The sequence below is a fragment of the Melozone crissalis genome, unplaced genomic scaffold, assembly GCF_028551555.1.
Source record: "Melozone crissalis strain CALT ecotype California unplaced genomic scaffold, PUWL_Pcris_2 ptg000013l_1, whole genome shotgun sequence".
NCBI classification, from domain to species: Eukaryota; Metazoa; Chordata; class Aves; order Passeriformes; family Passerellidae; genus Melozone; species Melozone crissalis.
Genome location: NW_026535791.1, coordinates 49244969 through 49263137, shown reverse-complemented (window position 1 = coordinate 49263137; position 18169 = coordinate 49244969). Strand labels below are relative to the sequence as shown.

Here is an 18169-nt window from a genome sequence, read left to right as displayed (position 1 = left end):
TTTTCAGTTCATTACTTTGTTCTGTGAACTTATTTTTTGATACCCAAAAAGTTGTTCATATTGAAACTTCATAAAATGCTAGGCTGCAGATAATATTACACTCAGTAACTTAATAGTAAAAAGCAGGCACATATGACCTAACAAAAATGTCATTGAGTTTTTTGAGGCCAATTCATTTCCCAAAAGTCCTGCAGAACTTTCCAAAGCCTTGCAGAACCAAATCCTTAATCCCTAGATGACCTGCAGGATCTCTTTTAGAAAAAGACCCAGATATGCAGAGAAAGTATCAGTATCCATGTATAAAGTAAGCATCTATCTGCAAAGCAATTATAAATACTCATTGCAGTCAGTGGAGACAGTACAATAAACAGAGTCTGTGGAGGGACCCAGGTCTCCTCAGAGCAGACACAGCTTGGCTGGGGAAATCCCTCTAGAACCAGAGGAGATTAACTCTCTGCTAACTCTGATGGGAATACTGCTCATGTAGGCACGTATGATGGAAATACCTATTTACACACTGTATCAACTCTTCTGGATCTAGAGGGGAATCCTAGTAGCAACCTGATCTTATGAGTTTATGAAATTAGGAATCCTCACATATTCCATCTAACCTGCCTAATCACTGTCATACTTAAAATTTCTGCCTTATTTCCAGTATAAACTTGTGCAGTCAATCACCCTCCAGCCCTCAGGCTGTTCAGTAGCTTTGTACACCAGGTTAAAAGAACATTCCACTGCCTTGTTTTGAGAGGAGAAAGGCTGTTAAGAAACAAAGTTTAGAAGTGTCTTGCAGGCACAAACCCATAGAGCTACATAGTCTTTTGGCAGCATCTGTGAAAAATTAAGAGACACACTAGCACTGGCCAAGCACGAAGCCTGTCCCTCTTCCAAGCGCGCTTCAGGCTCCTTCTCTGTTACTGCTCCTGTGAACTGATGATGGCTAGCCAAAACTCAGCCATTTAAAACCTGTTAATATTTTAATGGGGGAAAATATTATAATTTTCTTTCCAAACCACTGCATCTGCAATGGGCAGAAATCCCTAAAAACAATTATTCAGCTTTTATTTTTTTCTGTTTTTTCATCACTACCCTTTAGACTCTCATTTCTGAGACCCTGATTAGATCTTTGGAACACGTGTTCCCAGTGGATATCAGCATTTTCAGCAGAAACTCCTGCCTCTTTGCTCTGCCACACACACAAGTAAATGTAAACATTCAGCCTCACATCCCACTTTGGACAAGCTGGCATACTGCAGCCAGCACAGGTACCACAGGCCTGAGAAGTCCCAGTTCAAAGGACTCAACAACCATAAGTGATACTGCTGCAATATGTGAGGGAAATTCTTCACATATCACTTATTAACCTTGGAATTCAGTCTTTAAAAAGGTTGTTTTAATGCAGTTTATTAATGTAAAAAGTTGACTAGAGGCAACTAGAAAGGTATTAGAAGAATTCACTAAATTTTCTTCTCTAGTGTTAGTGAAGGACAAAAAAAAACCCCTTCACCCTCTACAAAGTTATCAGTTTGGCTTCCAAACTGATTTGAGGTTTTAAAGGTAGCAATATTCAAAGCATAGTCACATGATACATTAAACTGATCTCTCAAAGCAAAGAAGGCTGGCACAAGCCTGGTTTGACTTTAAATTTTTCTTGAGGTTCCTTAATGGAGTGAGCCAAAGCTAGCATTCAAGGGAATAGAAAACAAGGGGCCAACCACTGTGTACCTTATGCCTTATGGCACTTCCTAGTTCTTGTCCCTCCTACTTCTCATGTTATTCAAACTTTGGGAAACTGGTGGGAAAGAAACTTGCATCATAAAATATCAAAGCACTAAAACATGACAGCAAGGTGGCATTAGGTTATAAAATGGGAAAGATTTTGTTTAGTGGTATGGAATCTTAAGCCTGGAGAATAGGAAGACCAGTATTAAAATACTACCAAAACCAGAGATGGCTGAGCTAGTCCCACACCTTCAGGTAGAATGAGAGAACATTTAGCTACAATATAAAAACCAGAAATGCTTACTATGAACACATGTAAGGAAATCTGGATTTCTCGTATACGGCGACCCATATTTCTGAATACAAGCTGAAAAACAGAAAATGAAATTGTTATTGTTGCAGTGGTGAAGGACAGCTGTTCAAAGCACGTAAAATGATACCTGGCCTACAAAGATTTGGAAGGTGGATGCAAAATCTATCCAATATTATCATCTCCCAGATGCCTTGAAATTCTGAAGTTCATTGAAATCTTTTAGCTTTGATGTACAACAGTTAAAAGCCATTTGAAAAAGATGATCACTTAACCAGATGCTACTATGATTCTAAAACTATGATAGTAGCTACTCCAATTTGACGATCTAAACTTCTTAAAATATCTAAAAAGTACATGTTTTTTTCTCCCACTGTGGCATTTGTAATCTTAAATACATAATTTTTAACACAAATAGAAAACAGTATGATGCCATGACTATGATACAGTCAATAGAATAAGCCAGTAGTTCAATATGGCACCTGTTTCTTTTTTAAAAAGAAATCTCCTTTTCCTTTTCTCTTTAAAAAAGAATCTCATTTATAAAAGGAGATTAGTTAAAAACTAACTTCATTAAAGAGGGAAAAAGGTAGAAAACTACAAATTATTTCATAACAAGCCACTGATATATATGCAACATCAAGATTTCAACATGCAGAAAACACAGAAAGCATCTCTGTCTGCAAATGTACACATAAGTAAAAACACACACCCCAAAGTACAATAAGGAACATAAAGTCTATCTTAAAAGTTAGAAATACATGTTTATTGCAATCAGATTTCCATGTCTTAGCAGAGACTTCAGCTGTGACAAGCTCCAGTGTTAGGCACATACCAGCACTCCCACAAAGTGGAAATAAAAGCTGCAACTCACCCAAGTATTTCGGGTAAAAATATTCCTGTAGAAGGGAGAAAAAAGAGCACAGATTTATTGAATTGTATTTGCTTCTATTTTCATGCTATTTAAGAGCTGCTTTAGTGCTCTTGTATGGCAGTTATTTAACAATTCCAAACACCTAATCTCCTTTTATTCAGAACCAGAAGCAGCAGAGTATTAAACATGCATTTTGTCATTTGAAAAGCAAAGCAACATTAGTTTGTCTCAAGGTATTTTTTGATGGCAGCTGATCTGGTCAGTGACTGAGCATGAAGACACCCTCCAAGCTGCTGCTGATGGCATGAGGTAGGGGAAAGAATTGGAATCTGGGACAAACCCCAGAGGGAAGAGTACAGGACCCTTCAGTCACCCTGTGCCTCCTCAAAGGCATTCTGCTGATGCAGGGCATGAGCACCACAGGCACTAGGAAAGCACTTTTTGCTCTTGCAAGGAGCACCCTACAACTCAACCAGCACCCATTGCTGTACCACACATCACATCCTGGGTGCTCAAAGAAGGGAGCAATGATGCTTTGCAAGAGGGGGGATAACTGACATCCATTTCTCTAAAACCAGGCTGCAAAGGGCATTGCCATTCCTCTCATTCCACATGGTCAGGCATTACTGTTCCCTACTCTGCATCCACAAAGTGCAGCCATACGGTGAGAGCAGCATCACTGTGCTGATGTGATGTGAATCCAACCTTGCATGTTGGAACAGTCAGCCTGGTGAGGCCTGGCAAGCCACATGACTGCTTGCACCAACACAGGGAAACAGCAGAAAAATGCAGTTGTGCTGCTTGGAAGAATGGGAGATTGGCTGAAGCTGACAATTGTATCGCATTCTTAAAAAAATACAAAACTTCATGGCCAGGAGAAAAGCATTTTTTTCCACCTTCATGCTGGTTTTCATAATACATGTCACTAATTCAAGTGCAGTTAAAAATGGTAATTGGGGTATTGAATGAGGAAAAACTTATGCATTGTATCAGTGCTTAATTTCTTTTTAATAAACCATTTCTCAGCTAATTATGAAAGCATATGCACAGTATCATTTCCTTTTATGCAAGAGGATCAATTTCCATATAACATTATATTCAGTGAGATTGGGACAGTAAATACCCTGCATTCTACAAAATTAAATTGGTCTATACAATGTGCAAGAGAAGAAACTATTTTATCTTCTCCTCTTATTACAGATGTTTGGATTGGATCTATACAGGCATGTATAAACAACAGGGACAGGCACACACCATGGTTCAGTTTGATCTGGGCTGTCCAGTGCAATCAATTGCACTGCTGTCATTTACCAGAAGAATCAATTGCTTCTGGCAAATATGCTCCAGTTACTGAAATGCACCATGTAAATATTCAGCCTAAATTATGAGAGCATCAGCAAAGAAGTAGAAGCAGCAGCTTACACTAATGTTAATTTTCAGTTCTGATATGAGAGTGATATTCTTGGCATCTTTTGTGGCTGAGCTTTGAAACGTTTCTTCCGCATGAAATGTGTCATCAGAGTGATGAGCTCAGAACCCACTATGGTCCTTGCTCACTCCTTTTTTTTAAGGTTTAGTTTGGAAAAGACAAGTCATAAAAAATGCAGTCAAAATAAAAACAAATCTAAGCAGTCTAAATATTCAAATGGGTGCTCATATGTGCTATAACCACAATCTGAACTTCAACTAGCACTTGAGGAGAAAAAGATAGGGGCATGTAATAAAATATTCCAAACATTTCTGTCATTATTTCCCCTTTGTTCCAGGTACTTCACAAGAATGTGCAGATAGATTTAAGCACCAACAGGATAATCCAGACTCTGACAAGAACAACTATTCTGGCACTGACAGGACAATAAATAGGAGCTTTCATATTCATGGCTATCAGCCTAATTGCTCCATGTCAGTGGTGGCAAAGGCATTTTCTCCTTGACCTCTGATGAATGAGTTGAGTGCTTGAAAAGTGGTACAGAATTTACTTTTGTAAACATAACTTCCAAACTCAAACTGTGTATTGATTCAATGCCAGTTGAACAGCAGATAAATGAAACTCCAAGGCATTGTACCACCACAAGCTTCATTCCACAGAGTATGCAGCCAAGTGATTTAAACAGGAAGCTATTACTAGAAATTTAGCTCTTCTTTCCCTGTTTTTCTCATTTGCTTATGTTATATAAAGGCACTTGCTGATCAGTAGCACTTCTCCAGGTTTACAAAACCTGCTGATATTACTATTCTAAAACAAAGACACGTGCTCACAGGCTTTAACATGACTCATTTTTGTATGATTAGCTTTTCATTTCTTTCCATAATCAATATTTCTTACAGTGGGCTTCTGTAAAAACAATGACAATGCATTTACATTCAGAGAAAAGACCGATCAAGAATGAAGGATGAATGATCTTACACCTTGAGAAAAGGAACCTGCTTAAACTGCAGTCCCTTTTCAAAAAACACTAATGAGAAGTTTTCTCAGTTAAAAATTCAAGAGTGCCTAACTTGATACAGATACACATTATTTCTCATGTGACACTCAACTCTTCAATGTCTTTTCAGTTTTCTGTGATGTACTAAGGCTTAATGACCCCCAGATGCCAAAGAAAATGAAAATCCTACACAGGGTTAGGTCCCTGTTAAAAGTGTGCAACTCATCTTCTTTCCACTAGAAGTGTTCCATTGTATTTTCAGGATCCTAAAAAAATGCCAAGAGAAATGCTTTGAGGCTTGCTAAGAAGGAGTTGGCAAAGATTCTCTGTTACTATTTTGCTGATTTCTCAACAAGCCACTTTCAATTTCAGGCTCAATAAACTTCTCACCATCCAGAAAGTCACACACCGTTCGCAGGATCAAAACACAGGAAGTTATTTAACTGTTATCACTAGGGTGGCAAAAATCACCACAGAATTATGCAAGTGTTAAATTTAAAGCTTGGATTCTGACAAAAAAGGTCAACATTTAAGTGTGGTCAGCCCTTCCCCTTTAGATCTGCTTCCTAATTACTGCTGAAAATAAAAGCAGGAGCAATTGGCTTTTTAAATAAAAAGCTATAAACACATACATGTTGGACATAAACATCCTCTGGACAGGCTGCTGCACAGACACTGACCTCACCAAGCTCTCTAATCCTTCTGTCCAGCAGTAATGTCCCAGTGCTGGCAAAAGGTAGACAAAGGCTGCAGAAGCTCTGACCTCCACAAGAGACCAAACATCATGAATGTAGCCTCAAAATTCTAACCTCTGTGAGTGTTGCCAAGAAAACTTAAATGTATTTCCACTTCTCTTCTTTGTGACCCAGCAAACTTTCTGTCTGTCTGGCTTCTACCTATCAACCAGTTATGGCTGGGATGGGAGAAGCTACAGGACACTGGCAGCCTGTGGTGCCTGGTAACATGAATGGTCCTTTTGTAAATCACATCTTTTATCTGCTGCCACTACAGGTCAAACTTGTAGTATGAGCTGTAAGTCACCCATGAGTTACACATCGTGTGCCACCCAAAGCACAGCTCAGCAGAGATCTCAGGTAAAGAGGAAGGAACAGGAGAGACTGGGAAGTGCCTGAGATGTGCACATCTCCACCCTTTCAGTGAGGCGGAAAGCAGGGCACCAGGCCAGCCTCTCCAGGCAGGTCCTGGCTTGCTTATTTCTGCTCAGTTCCAGAGATCTTGCTCTTGCTGCCCAAGAGACAGATCTGGGCTTTAACAGAAAGATTTAAGCTCTACAGTCCCAACCCATTTCACACGAATATATGTACACACTGGAAGCAAGTCTTCTGATGCATTAAATGCAATTATTTGCTTCCACAACAGTGTTGCAAGATCTGAGAGTGCATGCTTTTATTTCAAGGCAGAGTGACACCAAGCATGGCCATAAGAATTCTGTTCATGGGGCTAAGGTGCTCCTCTCCCACCTGCGGCTGGAGCTTACTATTACCCTGATAAAACAGCTACTACAACACTTGGTCTGGATACCTAAAAGAGCATAATTTTAAAAGTGTCTTCAAAAAAACTAACCCAAGCAAACAACCCCCCAAAACTCCAGGTTGTTCATTTTTATTTTTGGCTTTTTTCCTTCCAAATGATAAGAACAGTTTGACTGGGGCCACCCCCACAATGCCTGTCATTGAAACAACTGAGGAGAACAGCAACACGAAGGTAAGAATTCACAGCTGTGGAGTGGAAGGGGCAGAAACACCTATGTCAGCCTCCCTGCCAAAGGAAACCTACACTGGGATGGGGTCACCATCTATTTTCAACTCTATGGCCAAAGTCCACAGTGGTAAAATCCAGAAGTTACTGTAATTATACAAGGTATGCATTAGTCCTGCTGCGTTTTTAGAGAAGATGGAAAAACACCAAATCAGAACAGGCGTTAACATGAGTCACTGTACAAAAATAGCCCTTCTGAAAACATAACAATGACCCTGTCAACACCAGGAAAATGTTCTCACTGGTGCTTTACTTTAAAGTAATTGGTAACACTGGACACCTCAGAAAAAAGGGCCTGCTTACTGCTTCTGTTTATTTTGCTTGAGTAACAGGTCAGGTAAGACTGTAAGGCACAGAATCTTATGAAAATCATGTTTGAGCTCTAGAGGCCACAAATAAAAGATGTAGTTCATAGGAAGGCTGCTCATGTTTCTGGACATCTGGCTCTTGGTGGCCCTGCTTGGACAAGGAGGATGGACCACAAGGCCTCCAGAGGCACTGCCAACCTCAGCCAGTCTGTGATTCTGTGACTGGAATGTCACTAACACTGGAGCATTTCACCGACTCGTGTTAGCAACAGTGATTTCTAAAAAGCACTTTCTCAGTTACCTAGTTACCTCTAAGAGAGTAGCAACAACTCCCACATTATGCCCTTTCCTCATTTCCACATAATGACTCTCCCTTTCCCTTTTCCTCTTTCCTTCAGGACTGAATGTTTGTCTTGGGCATGGCCAGAGCTCATTTATAAATGTTCTTCATGTTTCCACACTATGGGGCTTGCATTATCCTTGAAGAAATCACTGCTTCCAACCATAACTGGCTGTAACTCAGTGTTTGCTAGTTTTCAACTGTTACAGCCTGAGAATGCAAATCTCAGCAATGCTTGAGAACTCTCCTTTTTTTAAAACTCAGCCCCAGACTTTAGGTGCACAGCAAATCTCACACTGCACAATATGGGCCTTCCTCCTGTATCAGGGCATGAAGCAGTTCTGCAATTCAGAATTTTAAATATATAGAATCAGTAATTTCAGAATTTATGCTCAAATGAATGCCATGCTGCCTGCACAAAGCTTTCCCTCTCATCATGAGGCACCCAGCACTCAGCCAGGGCAATGTGTTTCCTGTTGTGCTTTGTGGCAATCTGTATTCTCCAGATGAAGAGCAAAGAGAACTTCTCCCCACAATTTGGCAAGTGAGGAGTTAGAGAAGCAAGTAGGTCACATTACAATCCAAAAGCAGCCTCCAAGTCTCATCTCCTACCACCCAAGTTACAGTTGCTGAGGGTGGCTTTTAGATTGTTTTGTCCATTTGTCAAGTATCCCCTTCACACTGTCCAGCTATTCCGGTGCACAAAGCTGGGACTGGCACCAAGTTGTTGAAGTTTCCAAAACAGAAGCATCCAAGACTCTACTCTCCAGCATGACATCTTCCACAGAGACTGGTACCTCTGCAGAATCCTTGAGTCTGAAATAAAACCCATCTATTGTCATAACTTCCTTGGCTCTGTTCTGGACAGCAAGATTGTTTCCCAATAGCTTACTGAGATGCCACTTCAGCAAAAACTGTTTCTCTGCAATGAGGAAAAACCCACCATTGGAATGCATAATTAAAGGAGAGAAAAAAAAATTACTGAAAAGAAACAAAAGACAAAAAAAATGTTTATGTATATCACAGAGACTTTACATTTTGTGAAGATGCAGGGGGCGTGGAGACATGATTTCTATAGGTGGCCTGAGGCAGGGTTTGACTACACAGTAAACAGCATGAAATGGATATAACTGGTGCCAAATACTTCAACAAAAATAATTTGTAGTGTGATTCCAATTGGTTGCATGTGCTTTTAAGTTATTCTGACAGAAATCTGATCACAAATGCCTTGAGGTTTCCTCCACTGCTTCAGAACTGAAAGGCTACTTTCCCTCCAGCTGCAATAATGTGCAAGATCTCAATTTGATGACAAATGTCATCTCACTCAATGTTGCTTGTTTGAATCATTACTTTTGCAAGAGTTACAGTATTTGTATGTAGTAAACTAACATTTGCTCAGACAATTTAGTCAAATTAAGGAAAACAAAACATGTAACATAAGTAAAAGGCTGTCTATATTCACTCTGTAATTATTTTATACATATTTAAAACAGAACATGTCATATATCCTATCAAACATGATTTAAATATCTATGATCTCTCATGGGCTCTGTGGCATTTTATCCACTTTAGTTTTCCCCCTCCTTATAATGTAATCACACTGTTTCTTTGGATCTTGCTTAATCTGCAGAGGCTGCAACTCACACGAGCAGCACTCAATCACATTAAGGCATTTAAGGATTCAGACTCTCAGAGGGCACAGGCAAGTAAGGAATAGGGAAGTGACATCTTAGATGATACCAGACTCTTGTGACAGAATCTGGTCTCATACTTCCCTGTTCATTATTTTCATAATTAAGCAACTTTTGCTTTTCCGTTCTTGTCCTAAATATTTTCTGGAACTGAACTACACCTCCCTGTTCCAGGAATCAGCCAAATATGGTTGCTTTCCAGGAACATGTGGTTCTGTGCAGTGCAAGCATGACCAGTTCTCCTTTTATCTCTTCATTTGTGTACCCTTCTGTCCTGGCAGGTGTGTAGAGTGAAGACAACACCAACACTTGTTCCCCTCTCTGAGTATCCTCCTTACTTCCCAACTTTGCTCTTCTTCTAGTTCCCACTGCTGATACTCAAAGAAATAGAGAGAAAACACAAACCCATCAATAAGTAAATTTCACACACATATGGGGAGCCTATAGAGCAGCAGTCATAACAAAACTGTGATTAAAGCAAAGATACAGAAGGAAGACCTGCTGAAAAACTTCAATCAGATTCTTCAAGGCTTGATTGTCCATTCATTGCTTTGACAGGCTGATCTCTGACAACCATTTCTGTTTCTCTTCCAGCACCTGGCCTTCCTTCCCATCCTAACTCAGGATGTCCTTTCCATTGTGCCAGTCTCCACTGGACTGGGGAACCAATCCAGCTGCAAAATTACCATTTTTTCTCTGCAGGCTACTTTTCTTTAGGTTAAGTTACTTTAATTGGTCCATGCAATCCCCCAAATTGCTGTGCAAGGAGGGTGAAAAGAACAGGCAAAGGAGTTGCTTATCTCTACTAGAGCAGCTGGATCCTCAGTGTGAAACCAAAGCTTGAAAAGCAATGTGAGGGGAAAAGTAAACCTTGCTGCTCTGCTTCTTCTCAGTTTCTTCTAAATCTGTGGTCATGCTTCCATCCTTGTTCTTCATATTTAGTGGAAAATCACTGCTTGTAATTCATTAAGCTCACTCAGAGTATGGAATACACATGAATCACAGCTGCCAATTTATACACATTCAATGTTTCTCTTACCTGATTCTTAAGCAGCTGCACTAAAAAATTATATTAATTCCCAGTAGACTGCTAATTTTGTTTTTAGTTTAAAAAACAAAATGAGACGAGTTCATGGCCACAAAACTGTTTTCTTAATTTTTAATTGACTTTTTTCCCTTCTTATGTACTTATTGCTACTTATGGTACTACTCTAAAAAACTGATTTACCCTAACTTCATCTACTTTTTCCATTATCATCCATCTTGAAACCAATATAAACCCCCCTTTCAATTTGTCATTCTTAGCATCTTATTCCACCCTATCTTCAAACAGTCCCTCAGCACATTATTAGTCCCTTTTGTCTTCTCTTGCTCCTCCCCTCCTGCTGCACAGGACATTTAGCATGCACTACGTCTGTGATGTGGTGTGTCAGTATTTCCAGGTCTATTCTGAATTTTTGGGCTGCTCTCCCATGAGTGGAAACTAATACAGATCAGGCAGGTATGAGTCCAGTAGAGACGATGGAGTTGTGACTGCTTCCACCAATGGCAAACTTCACTCACCCTTCTCAAAATCTTCTGATAAAGCAGCATTTAGCCAATAAATGCCTGACCTGCCTCCTAAGGCAGGCAGGAGTAGTTTTGTCACCCTCCTGTTACTGAACACCACCACTGCCAACAAATACTGTGTCTGTACTGCAAAGGAGATGGGTACATCCAGGCCCACAGTCCCAATCCTTGTGCCTTGCAGATCAGTTAGACCCACTGGATTTTGGTACAAAGTTCCCTTGTCTTTTATACCAAACTACAGGAAGAAGGAAAGAAAGGGCAGGGAGTGCATCTGGTGGACACACGGATCTCATGCCAACAGGCTGGGATGCCACTGTGGCATACACCTGGGCACTCAGATTTTTACTTCCTTTTTCTCTCCTTCAACCCATTCCTAGACAAAAGTCTAAGTATCCCTGTATTTTCTTTCTCAGAGGCTATTAAGCAGGTATCACTGTGCCTGGAAATCCATTCTTACATGTATTGAGTCCAAGCAGGTTAAAACATCAACACAGAGTTTTCCAATAACTCCTTCTCTCTCTCTGCATCAACAAGAAGAGATAAAGAAATTTATACAGCTATAAATCTAGCCCTTTCTCCATGCTCTGCCAAAATGTCAAAACAAATCAGTATATCGAGAAGAACTGCCACAGCAAATAAAACCAGATTTTTGCCTAGTTATTAAAGGAATATTCTATACAGGGATGATGACATCTGTATCTAAAGATGATATCAGTATTTTCCATGTCTAGACTACACAACATTCACTAAATTACTCAAAGAAATTTTACACTGCTTTACTTTCCCAGTAACTCCTCTCCTCCCTCTACATGCCTTCATACTTTACTGATTAATATTTACAAGCGTGTGTCTACCTTGTTATTCTTAGAAATAACATCTAAACATTCCCTGACAAGCATGCCTCCTAAAAGATCAGAATGAAGTCTGGATGACCCTAGTCCATGGACAAAGCTCATCTGTGTTATCAAGACCATGTCAGGTTATGGAACACATAAAAAATAAAACCAGTGAGCCATCAAGAAGAAAACCAACCAAACTGACCCTTACCACACCCTATAAATTGCTTCATCTTCATTTCAGCTTCTCAATAAACCCAGCCTAGCAGAAAGAATGCTGACATTGCTGGATGTTTTGTTAGGATCAGTAATTTTCAAGACAAGATTGCTAAAAGCCCCCAGAAACTTGGTCTGGTGTCACTGCTGCCCTTGCCACGAGTGGGACAGTGGAGTAGATTCCTCTTCAGCTCCAAGTTCTGCTGTGATTCTCTGCCAGTGTTTTGTGTATCTGACAAGATGTAGATTTAAAAAACATTTTGGATGCAAGTCCCTCAAAATGTGGAATTTTCACGTGTCTGCCTATGAATCAGATGTGCATTCTGCACGCACATGGAAACCAGCTGGCTTTGCACAGTGCTCTACCGAGGGCCAAACCCATAAACAGTAAACACAGGTGGCCAGGCTGACCTACATCAGCGTTTCTGGTGTGCCTAGCACTTTTCAATGCATTCAGCACAGCAATTTCTAAGGTGAGCTGCAGGAAGAGCAGTAATTCTTCAGCAGTAACAACAGCAAGCAAGATGTGCAGGGACAGATGCTGCACTGTGGTCCCAAAGGATAAGAAGCTGCATTCAAACATCTTCCCTATGCTGAGCCTTTCAAAGCAGAGAAACTCCTTGCACAAGGACACTTTTTTCTTCAGTGAAATGCAATGTTTCTAAGAAGATCAGGATCTACACTCCCTTCTGCCCTTTGTTTTACATGCTTGGATGACCAGATTTTTAGAACGGGTCAACCAAATTCCAGAGCAGTTTATCAGTCACTTAACAAGCTGTAATACCTTGACTGCATACCAAGGTCAAATATTTCTGCAGTGCTGCTTTTATAAGGCCTTGTCAACATCTTAAATAAGATAACATTCTTATCTCTGCATCCAAGATGTTTTGCAACTTCATCCCATCTATCACACCTAGCATGTATTTTGAATAGATCACATTTAGAAACAGTCTGCATACCTCCCATCAAGATGTTTCCTATCCTTCTTTTTTTTTTTACCTCTATATTATCTTTTAATTTTTCTGTTTGGCACGTCTAGCATAAATGAAATTACAAAACAGGAACCATCCCAGAATTCTGCAGTAATATTTAAGGATGCTATAATCAGCTTCATGAAAAAGGTAGGCTGCAAGACTCATTAATCCAGGCTACTTGCTTTTACCATGTATAGTCATACAAGTGGCACAGACTGAGTTTTGCTCTGCCTCTTAAAAAAAAAACAATCTAAAAATGTTTCAATTGATCTTCCTTCCTCTAGTCTGAGCGAGCTGATATTTATATTTTCCGTAACATAAAAGACAAAAGCTGCACTGCCCTGCACATGAATGGCCCTTGGGCCCAGCCTGATACACTATTCTTAGCAGCTGATGTAAGTAATCTCACACATGGCAAAATCCACATTCTGGTTTCAGAGATTGTGCATCTTCTGCTGGCTGCCTGCAGATGTTGTTATGGGAAGCTGATCATTGAAACAATGGAAGGCCCACAAGAAGGGTGCTCTGGTGTAGGTATGTGACATGTCATTTCATTTACTGCTCTGTCCAGGAAATCGGTATCTTTCTGTAAAATTCTTGGCTAGATGTTAGAATTGGCTGCATAAAGGTATGGGAAGCATGGGAAGCATCACATGAGCTGTTAAAACCTTGCTTTGTCTTACCTCAACTTCTGGAACTTTTTGATCCAGTTTTATTGATCCAGTTAATGCAATTTCCTATCACATCTTTAGGTCATAGGTCTTAAAATTAACCCTTCAAATTCTCCTCACACAACCACAGGATAGTCAAGAATGGCAAGGTTGGTAAGGAAGACTCATACATTTCATTAGCATCTAATGGAGGGGAAAAGGGAAGAGGGACAACACTTCTGGTCTGACATCACAAGCCTTTCTTGAGGCTAACTGAGAAGCATCAAGATTGATCAGCTAATCTGAAACTAACTTTCAGCTGTCAAGGCTGCAAGAGCATTGATCCTGTGGGACAGAAAACAGCCAAATGCCCACATAGATGCTCATCTGGTGCTTTAAAGCATAAAACCTGGCAGATGCAACAGGACAGATTGCACTGCTGTGTTTGTCATGGCTTGCCTGCCTCACAGAGCTCAGCACAGGGCAAAAAGTACTGTAGCGGCTTCTTTCTGCTACAACCTAAATAGTTAATCCATGGGACCAGGTTCAGCAGGCACATGCAGAAATTTCATCCTTCCTAAACTACGAGGAATCTTCATCTGTCAACAGCAATCTCTTAATTTCCCTCATGGATCAGCTGCAGCCTGGCAATATGCTGAAGCATGACTGCAGTGACTGTAATTCTTCAAAAAGCTTGGTACTGTGCACAATAGGTTTTAGCTTTCCTAAGTCTCAACTAGCTTCCTTCTTTTGTCAGTCACTGGGGCTGGATGTACAACACAGCATCAGTCAAATGACAGCACAACAGCTCCCTACTGCTTAAAATACACTTCCATTGTGAATTAATACTCTGTCCATGAAATCCAGTTACTGCTGAAAGAGTAGTCACCTATGCACTATAAAACAGTGAAGCCTTCTAGTGCAGAGCAGCAGCAGCCCACATACATAACCCCTGCCACCATGCATTGGAAAGCTGCTACTGAACAGCAGCTGCTGCTTTCCCATCACATACTGATTGCAAAAGGGAGAGGAAAGGCCAGAAATCCCCCTGATATATTACAGCACACTGGCTTCTCAATCAAATTGAAGCAAAGTAATGCAAGGACTAGGACATACTGCACTTAACAAGCAGCTTCACAGCTCTTGGGAGGTTTGTGTCTCAGAAAAGGTGGGATCTCATACCACTGCAGATCTAAGTGTCCTGGTGTAGAAGGACATGTTAGGGGGCACAGACACTAGCCATCTAGCCTTTCTTCAGGTTTTCAGAACAAAGTGCAACCTAGCAGCATAACAAAGTAAATGCACCAAAAATCAAAATCACTTGCAATAACAGAAAGCCAGCATTGTCCTACAAAACACACTGAAAGTATGATGGCATCTTAAAGAATTTCTATTGCATGTGAAAAGATTTTAAAGCAAAATGATTTCACTATTTTCATTTCAGTAGGAGAACTGTGTATTCTTTACAATTTACAAAATCAGTACCAAACACTGTTAAAAACTCCTGACATATTTGTACACTATCCTACCCTTAAACTAACCTATCAATATATCCCCTTTGGCTACCTTCCTGGCCAGCAGCCAGTTAGTAAAAGTAGTGACCTTAGATCACCTTTGTTCCAGAAGGCTACAAAATCACACTCATCAGAGTTTTCCCTGTACTCACTGCTAAGTGATGAATATTTATATTGAGTTTAAAGTTATATTACTCAACACAAATACTGTAGTTGTGCCAGCCACTCTCACCCCATTACAGTTATCCACATTCTGAAGTAGCTGTTTTTGCAGAACAGAAGCAAACACTGCTACATGCAGATGTGACTACAGGTACATACAAAAGGTGTAACGTTAAACACTACCTGGGCAAGCGTTCCATATTAATCTTGAAAATAAAGATGGTCAAACTCACATCACTTTGCTTTGTTGTGCTTACTACTGTCTTGTGACAGCAAGCTACTGCACTATCCAGTGCTGAGGCTGCCAATGAAGCACACGTGTCAAGACTTGTCCTACTGAAGCATAAAACATCTCCTCTGCTAAATGCCTCCCCTGCCTGTGGTTTGTGCCTCTGTGTACACACACACATGCTCACTCTCTCTCTCTCTCCCTGCCTCTGTCCTATCTTCTCCCTAGAGCATCATACCATTAACAGGAACATGCTGTGCAGAACTGAGCTTCAGTTTGAACATCAAGAAAATCCGCTTCCCACTGCTAAATCAATGCCAGAGAGTCCTTGCAATGAGAACAGCCTATCCAAAACAGTGTTGAGAGGAAGTGTAAAGTGGCTGGAGGAGTAAGCCAAGCTTAGTAAAGCATCTGCATGCTGCTCAAAGTGAGAAGACTGAAGTGAAAGTCAACCTTGATAAGACTGCACAGCTCCGTGCATGGTGTGCAGTCTGTAACTGTGTGAATCCAGTGCTAGAAGTGTAGCAGCACCACGTTCCCATATATGTGCCCTCCTGCTGTTGTAGTGACAGGTCCTGAACCTACTGATTCTAAATGCTGACCAAGCTGAATTGGCCCCCACAGATTTAAGAGTGGTTAGGACATTTGTCTTAGAAGCCCCAGTTGTGACATATGCTGCAACACTGAGGGGATTTTAAATACAGCTGGGATGGGAAGCTGGAGGGAAGAGCAGGGTATCCAGACAGAGAAGCTGTATCATTATGCTGCACTGGTCTTGCTTCATGGATTTGGACCGTGGGTGAACAGGACCCTTCCACTCTCCAGTGGCAGTCCCGCCAGCCGGTGCCAGGCCGGGCTGCTCACTCAGAGCACGCTCACAGACACGCTGCTGACCGCACAGACCTGGCACTGCCCTTGTGCAGGCTGAGCACAATGTGCCTTCCAGCCGTTCCCCTCATGGCCCGGGGTCCTCCTCCTCCCGACGCCTTTCCCAGCCGTGCCGGTAGCTGGCATCCAGCCGCGGGCAGAGGGTGGGCGGGAGCGCAGAGCAGGACAATCCCCCGAACCTCCGCGTCCTTACCGTCTCTGGGTCATTCTCAAACACCTCCCGGGCCTCCTCCTTGCTGCAGTGCTCCTCCACGCACTCCCTCTCCAGGTGTCCTTGCTTGGTCTCCTCGAAGATCTGGTACGCCCGCCGCTGCCGGTGCCGCAGGAACTGGGCGGCTTCCGGGGCGCGCAGCAGCACGGCTGGGCAGCCGAGCCGGCACGGCGGGAGGCCGGGAGCAGCAGAGGAGCAGGAGAGGAGCGGGAGCAAGGACAGGCAGCGGTGAACAGCTGAGCCCGCCGGATCGCCCCGGACCCCCGACCCCCGCCCCGCACACCAGACCGCCCCTCGGGGCCACCGAGCGCTCTCCGTGCCCGGGGCGCCGCCCGTGGGTCCCCGCGGCCTCAGCGCGGCCCCTCACGGCATTCCCTGACCCCGCCGCCGCCCTCACCGCAGCCGCGCATCCCCCGCACCCCAGCCAGCACAGCCCGCACCCGCACACACGCAGGGCGGCGGGGATGCTCGGCGGCGTGTGCGGGAGGCACGAACCCCCCGCGGTACTCACTCTGCGAGGAGTCCGCCGCCAGCAGGACGAGCAGCAGGGCGGCCCCGAGGGGCGCCGCGGGATGCGGCATCGCGATGCGGCGGCGGCCGGGGCCGGGGCCGGGGCGGGAGCGGCGGAGCGGGAGCGGCGCGGGCGGCGGGCGCGCTGCTACTGCGGGAGCGCGGCGCGGAGCCCGGCGGGGGAGCCGCGGAGCCGCTCGCCCGCCCTGCCCAATCCTCACCAGGCACCGCCGAGCCGCTGCTCGCGGACACACCTCGCTCGCTCGCTGGCTCCCGGCGGAGCGGCCGCCGGCCCGGCCCCGCGTACCTGCCCGGAGCGGCCGCGGGGAGCGGCGGGGGCGGTCACGGGCAGCCGGGCCGAGGGGCGGCCGGCAGGACGCGGGCAGCGGGCGGGGAGACTGCGCCCTCACCTCCAGGCACACCGCTTTAATAGCTCCAGGCACATCTCTTTAATAGCTCCGGGGCTCATCACTAGCAAGGGAGAAGCTGGCACCAAACCCAAGCCAGTCCTGCCGTAAATTAGCAACTTGGCTCTCCTCATACACCAACACAGGTTTCGTCAGAAACGCATTTTCAGTTTGTTCCAGTATTTTAGGATGAACTCCTCAGGAAAGAGATTAATGTCTTTTGTTACCAATGTGTTGCAAGCCATGCTTTACTGTCCTTTGTCCATCCGAAGTTCCACAGGACACTTCCACCGTGGGAAACCCTGTTAGCTGTAACCTAGAGCTGTGGGGTCAGAGCTCAGAGGGCTCTCAGGCTATCTAGTGCCACTGCTTTAAAGCCGTGCTGTCTATCTGTACTGCTCTGTCAAAGGGTAAGTGTGACAGATAGCTCCAGTAACACCATGTCCATACATTCTTCGAGAAAGCTTCAGAATTTGGCATAATTTGTTTCAGAAAAAGAACTTATCCAGTTTTAGTTTGTTATTTAGGTATATCTAATACAGATTTTGTGTCT

General features: G+C 43.1%; 1 protein-coding gene across 2 annotated transcripts in view; it reads right to left on the bottom strand.

The window, feature by feature from the left end:
- Positions 1–17291, bottom strand: part of GAS6 (growth arrest specific 6) — a 39744-nt gene extending 22453 nt beyond the window's left edge. For both annotated transcript variants that reach the window (XM_054271545.1, XM_054271546.1), the window contains exons 1-4: positions 17211–17291; positions 16682–16848; positions 2907–2931; positions 2027–2089 (exon numbers count right to left, since the gene is read on the bottom strand). In XM_054271545.1, the coding sequence (XP_054127520.1) occupies positions 2027–2089; positions 2907–2931; positions 16682–16848; positions 17211–17280 (325 nt within the window). In that variant the 5' untranslated portion in view covers positions 17281–17291. The remainder of the gene's footprint in view (positions 1–2026; positions 2090–2906; positions 2932–16681; positions 16849–17210) is intronic.
- Positions 17292–18169: the final 878 nt, after the last annotated feature.